At 41.7% G+C, this 8540-nt stretch overlaps 1 protein-coding gene across 4 annotated transcripts in view; it reads right to left on the bottom strand.

Moving 5' to 3' along the window:
• Vrk1 (VRK serine/threonine kinase 1) overlaps positions 1–8540 on the bottom strand; it is a 93666-nt gene that overhangs the window by 22652 nt on the left and 62474 nt on the right. For all 4 annotated transcript variants that reach the window (XM_026782228.1, XM_026782229.1, XM_005343527.3 and 1 more), the window contains exons 4-7: positions 4966–5035; positions 4078–4165; positions 291–399; positions 83–175 (exon numbers count right to left, since the gene is read on the bottom strand). In XM_026782228.1, coding sequence (XP_026638029.1) covers positions 83–175; positions 291–399; positions 4078–4165; positions 4966–5035 — 360 coding nt within the window. The remainder of the gene's footprint in view (positions 1–82; positions 176–290; positions 400–4077; positions 4166–4965; positions 5036–8540) is intronic.

Below are 8540 nucleotides of genomic sequence, written 5' to 3'. Positions count from 1 at the left end.
GCTTGTGGGGGGGTTCAGTCCAGAGCACCCTACTTGCCCATGCAGCATGTTTTACAACAGCAAATATTGAAGTTATAAGGACCTGGTCAGGGTTCTTGTAGCTCAGAAGAAGGTTGGAGGCTTTGATGTCCCCGTGCACATACTCATGCTCGTGGATGTATTCCAGGATATCCAGCTATGGAGAACACACACAGTAAATTAATGCAGTACCAAACACGGCCAGCAGAGGACTGAGCTGTGACAGAAACAGCCCTTACTGCATCCACAAACAAGGATCAGAGCTCACATACAATTCTTAAGCTTAGCTGCAAAACAGTTTTCCGAGAAAACCTTTTGGCATTTGCTTCATATATTTTCTGAAGGTCACTCCCAAAGCGGTCCATTATCATAAACCTGTAACTGAAGACAAACAAAGAAAGTCAGTGAGGGAAGTAACTAGGAACACGCATAGCAATGAACATTCTCCCTTCAGATTATGTCAAATTATGCTTAATAAGGCAGTATTATAAAAGAGGAGGAAAGGGGCATGAACACATACCATAAAGATTTCTCCTATCTAGATAGAAATCTCAAGAATTCAGACTGCTGTACTGTCCTGTCTTCCTGGGTCTAAACCAGTTTTACAGGAGACAACACTCAATTTAAGACAATGCCCACACAGACTTGAGCAGACCCATCTATAGTGAAACACATCCACTTGGCTTTTAGTGTGGGCACTGATTCTTCTCCTGAAGTTAACTGCTGTTTCTAAACAGGAGCGTCCTCCTGTGACTGTGTCTCCATTTTTAATGTATATTTCAGTAATAAAATGCTCTGTTAAATCTAGGCTGTCAAGAGGTGGCTTAAAAATCACATTCAGTAAAACTGTCCAAATGGTATAAAGTGATTATGTATTAAACACTCAATGGTCAAGATTTTACCATTTACCTGCATGTTACCTTGACCAGGTGATATTACTTCCTCAAGCCATAACTTCTAGAAATGAAATGAGGAGGTGGGTCTCATCCTTCCTAGGGATTCGAACTCTAAGCATGCATATGAGACGCACTAGAGACCTGTAATGGCACTGCTCAACTCCTCTAAATGTCACTCTCTCCTTCAAGAGTTGCCCGAAGTCTACTGTGTCTATTGAAATCATGAAGACAGACACACAAGACAAAACTCCCCATGGGATGAGCACATAGCCACAGAAGTCAGCTGGTGCACCTCACCCCACAGTTTACCTCACCCAGGGCACTCGCCAGGCAGGCGCTCTTCCATCCTATTTTACAGAAGAACATTTTAGTGCCCTCCCCTCAAACCAAGTGGGCCCATGGTTTGAACCACTGTCTTCCACACACTGGAATAGTAACAGTGTACAACACAAAAGTCACACTTCCATAATGTAGGTTTTTATGACAATAAAATATGGTGAGTTACAAGGAAACAGTCAGCTAATACTAAAAGGTGGTGTCATAATATAAAATAAAGGATCCTATCCATTTTTTGAACTAGAAGAGAATTAGAGACTGTACATTTTTTTATTAGATAGTAATGTTTTAGGAGGTAAAGTTTATGTCAAAGTCATACTATCAAGTAGGGGCAAAATATCCATTTGTATCGAGATCCCCACAAAATATCCATTTGTATCAAGATTCCCACAACTCTGGCCTCTAATATAATAGAGAACAGTCATGTGACTTCCCAATATAGGTAGGCAGGTTTTGCGAAGTTGAAAGAGGAGCCTCTTCCAAAGAGTTAGCCTGTGTGATCATTACAAAACTGAATAACAGTGTAACCTTTGACCTTTGCTGACAGTCTGTGCCCTAGGGTCACTATTCCTGTGATGAAGCACCATGACCAAAGCAACTGGGGAGAAAAAGAGTTTATTCAACCTACACTTCCACATCATTGTTTATCATTAAAGGAAGCCAGGGCAGGAACTCAAGCAGGGCAGGAACCTGGAGGCAGGAGCTTAGAGGCCAAGGAGGGGTGCTGCTTACTGGCTTGCTTAGCCTGCTTTCTTATAGAACCCAGGACCACCAGACCAAGGATGGCACCACCACAATGGGCTAGACCCTCCCCATCAATCACTAATGAACAAACTGCTCTAAAGGCTGGCCCATAGATCAATCTTAGGGAAGTATTTTCTCAATCAAGCTTCCTCCTCTCAGGTAACTCTAGCTTGTGTTCAGTCGACACAGACCTAGCCAGCAGAGTCTGGAAGATGGGAACACTGTCTGATCAACACAAGGTCCACCACTAAAGCAGATTAACCAGGCCTTTGCTTTTACATGCAAATCACCCTTTCACTAACTCTGAACGAACGGCCCTAACATCTTCTCAACATTCCTAAATTATAAACAAATGACACACACAAACTGTTAGCATGTTCTCCTGAGAGAGAGCTCTAAGACTGAATATTAAGAGAAAGCTGCTTCCAAACATGTCAGGTAAGGCCTCTGATGCTTTCTTTTTCAGGGACTTGGCTAAATGCTTCAAGTAATAAGAAAATATTAATTAGAACAAACAATTCCCAAATGGCAACAGAAGTATTTTTTTTACAGTCCCATCACTCCCCATCACTCCCAAACAAGTTAAAGGAAAAGTAAGGATGGCTAGCAGGGGAGGCAGTTGGAAGAAGAATCCTATGTTCTATTTCTTCACTTCTGAAAGACTTATGTGATTATTTTTAGTGCTTCAACCTACAGTCAACACTTCATCCACGACCAGTCTGAGTCTCGTGCTCCACTGAGGAAGGTCAGTAAGCTCAGTTTCAGAAGGAATGATCATTACTAACAATAAACTGAGACACAGTTGGAGACTCGCTCAGCTATAGTTACCCACTCTGAGTCCTCCGAAGCTCCTGTCGGGTACCCTTTGAACAACCAGCCTTCCACCCACTACCTCTCTCTGGATTCCAGGGAGCCCCAGACTCCCTAAGAGGAGATGCATGGCTCTCTAGTAAATAAAACTGGCAGGCTTACACACTGGTTGCCCCATTCTCAAGTCTTTGCTAACACAGTACCAATTTGGCTTGTTCATTCCCTCCCCCCCTTCCATGTATCAGTGAAACCAAGAAACTTGTGGGACCTGTGTGGCTTCTTGGTCTTTTCCAGTGTCAGGTTTAAACATAAGAATTACAAAACTGTGACCAAGAAAATGGATAAGGAAGTCTCACAGGACTCCAGGAGAAGTTCCTTGATAGGAAAAAACTCACAAGACATTGACACCAATTTCTGACACTGGCACCGTGTCTGCATGTGAGGTCCAGAAATGGAACAGCTTCCCCAGTGACACAAAAGGATGCTAACAGAGAGCTAGACAATGAGGGTAACTGTGCAAGACAAGCAAAGATGTACCTACAACCCCAGACTCAGGAGGAGCAGGCCAGAGGACACTGTCAGTCTGGGCTCTGCAATGAGCTGAGGTAAGTCTAGAAAGCAAGACCTTAGCTCAAAAAAGGACAAGCCATGGAATTAGGCTTTGGTGACTGCTTAAAACAGTGGAGTCACAGTTGTTCTTCACTTAATACAAACACACTCTAACTAATAGGCCTCCAGTTTCTGACTAGGTCTGGCCTTCATGGTCTCTCCTACAAGTTTTGAAAAGAGCAGACTGCACAAGGCATTAGGGGTTTTCTTCAACTCCAACTCCTAAGACATCTAGGAGGAAAGGGTTACACAAGTTAGCACCCAGCTTTTCTCCCATGTTTCAGAAAATGTTGTCTCTAAACATTTGTCACCTCTAACCAGCTAGACTAAAGCTCTCATAAAGAACAAGGCTCTAGTCTCCATGAATGATTAGACATTCAATATAAGATATCAAATGGGATCCTGAGGGCTCTTTTGCATAAAGAATGGGAGAGGCAGAGTGCACTCTTTTGGTTTTGTTCCTGTCAATGGAGCTAGCCACCTGACACTGCTCCACAAGTTAGGCTGCCCCAAACTATGGTGGATAGAGGGAAGCAGAGTTCGATCTTAACCCTCCCCTCTGCCGCCCTACAGCCCAGATGTATACCTAGTTATTGTGGGTGCTCAGCAATAAATTCCCAACTAAACCAACCCAACAAGAAATGCTTAAAATGTAGATTTTTACCTCTTTCCATTTTTATCATGTAGACCAGATCCCCAATACTTAGGAACACCAAGGTACTTCAATTTATGTGTACGAATCCATTTCTGAACTAGAAGTTGAAAGAGAGGCCTGCGATGACAACTTCTGTATGTAAATGGTCATTTCAAAACAAATGACTAAGAGGAGAGAGCATACATACATGAGCAACAAAATCACTCCTACTCGTAACAGGATGAGAAGAGCACAGAGGAACACAAAGTATCATAAAATTTCTACCAACCTGCAAAACAGTGCTCTGCTGTATCTTTGTCTTGAACTGGCCAGCTGTGAAACCAGTTCTGAAGTGCACAGCAACAGCACCGCCTAATGACGTGGTTTGCCTGCTTCCCACCCCAATCTCTAGAAACACGGGGCTGTCTCCTTCAGTATTACATCTCTTCCTCACCTTGCAAATCAAGATGTAGGAGACACGGAGGTGCTGCTCCCACTCCCCTACTGTAGGAGTTGGGGGCCTCAGATACACAAGAGATGAGAGCAGCCAGGAGGCTGTTCACTGCACTTGGTCTCAGCAAATCCAGTGCCCACCCTGTTCATGTGCTTCAGGTTTTAGCAAAATGCTCAAAAGAGTTAGAGACCATGTACTCGCACTTGTCAATTAAGGTAATTCGTATATTTCTTAGGCCATATACCATTGATTATTCATATACCAACAAACCAAACAGCAATACATCAGAATGACTTCCTGCAAATACCATTTGAATGGAATTTGTGTATGAAGCAAACACAAACAGAGCCACAGGATGTGACACTTTAACCTAGCTTATGTGAAATCAAGTCAGGCAAACTGCTTATTTTTACATATTTAAACCTTTAACAAGACAATTTTAAACATATTTTTTTGTTTCTTACTTTGCTCTGGTTTAGCAGCCCGCTGGTAAAACTTCAATTCAGTGAAAAGAGGTCCATTGTCACTGGGTTCCTTAGAATACAAGAGTCAATTAAAATTACTGAATTATTTTCACTGAGCCTTCAAAAATGGAGTAAATCTAATTTTTCCTACAACAAAATGTAACCTTGGTATTTAAATTTTTAAGCTATTAAAAGATTAAATTCAACTCCTTAGAAATATTTTCCATGTTCTCACAATAATCTTTATTTCTCTGAAGCTCAACTTTCATAAGTGGTGAATTATCAAAAATTTAGTTCTCTCTGCAGAAGTTTAAGACAAATGTTTAAACTAATTTTCATCTTTATTAAGCAAAGGCCAGCAACCATGCTAAATGTATCACCACCAAGGGCCTACAAGACATTCCCGAGATTTAATAAGATTCAACCCTGATTTAACCAACTAAGGCTGGACTCCCATTCCTTTCCTTCATTCTTCCCCTGGTTCTACCTAGTTATCAGAACCAGCAGGAATGGATCTGGATCTCCAGAGCAAAACAGCACTCTGCTCTTTGCTTTCTGACACTGACTCCTATGTTTCTCAGACAAAGAAACCTCCAACTTTTGTGAAGTCAAAAGGAATTAGAGCTAAATAACTGTTTTCCCCAACTTTACTAGACAGTATCTATTTCCTATTTCAAGGGATATTAACCATTTGAATTACTTGTAAAAAGACAAACATGTACAAAGAGATATTTTACACAACAAGAGATAACAGCCCACGTTGTTTAATAAATATGGATAAGAAATAAGCTATAATTTTGTTGGCTTATTGATAAAGTAGTATTTACTTAATGTTTGATATTTTATACTGATTTTGAAGGAATGACAACTTCAAATAGGAAAGCAAACATTTCTAAACTAATCTGAGCAAAGTATTTTGGACAGAAAACCTGCATGGCTGAAGTTAAGGTTCAGAGCTCATTAGACCTGGCAAAGATCTGAGCTGCAGCTCTTCCCCACCTCAGCAACATCTGCTCCAAACCCTGAAAATAAGTACATCTACATTTTCTCCACTGAAGAAACCCTCCATTACTACAGAAGTTAATTTGGGTCCTTGAGATGTCAATGAAAACCTTTATTCCATAGACAGTTCTCTCAGCTCACAAGTCTCCAGGTAACATGTCTACCTGACTCGACTCATCAGCAATCAAGCATACCTAACTCCAGAGAGCATGTAAGTCACAAATGGGCAATGCTCGGATCAGAAAGAACCCAAACGGTTTGCCATACTTGCTATAGCTCAGCCTCAGGAAAGTAGTGTTCAAGGGCCTTACACATCACCAAGCTCTGACTCAGGATCAAGTCCCTGTACTCAAGTGCAAATGTCAAGGGCCTAATTGATGTGCTAAAGCAAAAAACTCTCCCTACCTGTTTCTCAGCTGTACCAGGAGCCAGAAACATGAGCAAATGGGATTGAGCAAGCCACAGAATAAGTGAAATTAAAGAAAAAGAATTTTGGTTAACTTTTAGAATGACTCATTAATAAAACCCAGACTTGAAGGACACTTTCCCAAGACCACTCCTGGCTTACTACCAACAACATAAAGCTTTTGATTTATTCAGTTTCAGCCTACATCCTATCAACTTTAATTTTCAAGTTTCCTTCAAGCAATAATTTATTAAACTTCTAATGTGACTCAACCATATAAATGAGAATGTTATAATGCAGACTTTCTGAGCACTTTCTTACATTAGCTATCCAATAGGCTTCCATTACGACAAAGTAAAGGAACTATTTCTTGGCACTGTGCTTTAGCTGAAGAGAGCTATCTGTGGAGAAAATACCTTATCTCAGAACTAAAATTGTATTAACATATTTCAAATCTAAAATACTTTGCCAACTCTATAATAGCCAAGATTTAGAAAAGAAATTGGGACTGACATTTTAACTAGAATATCACTAAACGTTTCCTTAAGACTTCTAAGTGTCAAAATGACGATGACAACAGGAAAAAAATTAAAATGTGATATATTTCAATGGCACCATCCAAAAGCAACTGGCTGCCATTTAAAAATGAAGCTGTACAAAGTTTCTCCTTCTTACCAAAAAAATTAAGATATCTAAATTGAAAATTCACCACACACATCATAACATCAGGCAAAGTCCCTCCCAGGAGGACTCTGTGAAATAGAGACCATCAGTTCTCCAAGAAAGGTCTACCAAGCACCAGCTCTGGGTGACACAAACTGGAAGCTATCTTCAGGCTTCCAATTCTGTTCCCACAAAGGTGAGAATGACTCAAAAGAACTAACTCTTACTAAGTCTTCGGTTAGCTGTGGGAGGGAGGAATTAGAAAAAAGTCTTCTCATATTATCCAGTTTACTTATTTACTACTTCTTCCTGACCTCCTAATTTCATATGCACACATGTGTGTGCCCACACACACACACACACAGCCTCTGAAAGTAGAGATAAGCTAACTTATGACACAGAAGCACTATCCTATAGCACCTTGCATCAGTCAAGGTTGAAGAAAGCCCTAAGCACACACAGGAGGCAGTGTGTGGGAGATGCTGAGACATCTAACGTGCATGTGTTGCAGGAGGTCCTTCCGCTCCTCCAGCCTATAGCCGCTGAGATACCAGCCCATTGGGGAGTGGTCTCTCTACCTTTAAAAAAGCGGCCACTTCCCTCTCCTCTCTCTCTTCACTTCCTGCTCCGCCGGCGACTAGACTCCCTTCCTGGTTGCACAGAGGGCTGACGGTGATCTGTAAGTTTTTTCCCCTTTAAATAAATATCACCCTATTAATCATAATTCCAAACTGCTGTGGCATTGTTTGTGACTTACGCCTTCAGTTGGTACCCAACTTTTGGTGTTAGGACCTATCCTTCCCCCGCTCGGCTGCCAGCTGTGAGTTCGGCTTGGCGCGAGCCTCCCTTCCTCAGCTGCCACTGCCGGCAGGTGGCCTTGTGGCCTGTGTCTTGTGCGTGGAGCCAGCAGCTTAATATAAATCATCACGCACTGGCTTTTATTGCTGCAGTTCTTTATATTTTCTCTTTAGACACCTCAGATTGACTTCCAGTCCCCATGCACCCTATCGTCTGCCTCCTCACATGGATTTAAACTCCACAGGCCTGCGTAGTCTCTGCCCTCGTGGTTTGCTCTTTTCTGAGTCATTTTTAAATCTTCCCTGCAAGCACAGCTCTTAAGTGGCGCGAACCAGAGCACGCGATTGCTGAAAGCTGCAACCCCTCAGGGTGACTCTGTCACACGGAGGCATAAGCGGCTTCCAGGTTGCTCTTCTCTACCCCTGGATTCTGGGTTTCTGGTTCCGTCTCTGGAATTGATTTAATTACATTTACTTTGTTGAGAAACTTACATTTGCCAGTTTTTAACAAATATTAGGCGGACTCTGAAACAGAACCCTGTTTTCGTTGCAACTTGGCAACAGCGCCACCTGCTGGATAATAGGTAATATGGCAGTTTTCATTTCCAACGTGAATTTTACTGTTCTGGTTACCAATACAATGGGTTATATCATGCAAGGTTTATATGACTATGGGGATAACTTAATTTACTGGTTACTAGGTTTCA

The sequence above is a fragment of the Microtus ochrogaster genome, chromosome 1 (genome assembly GCF_000317375.1).
Source record: "Microtus ochrogaster isolate Prairie Vole_2 chromosome 1, MicOch1.0, whole genome shotgun sequence".
Taxonomy (NCBI): Eukaryota; Metazoa; Chordata; class Mammalia; order Rodentia; family Cricetidae; genus Microtus; species Microtus ochrogaster.
Note: the sequence above shows the minus strand (reverse complement) of the source record. Positions and strands in the feature narration are given on the sequence as shown.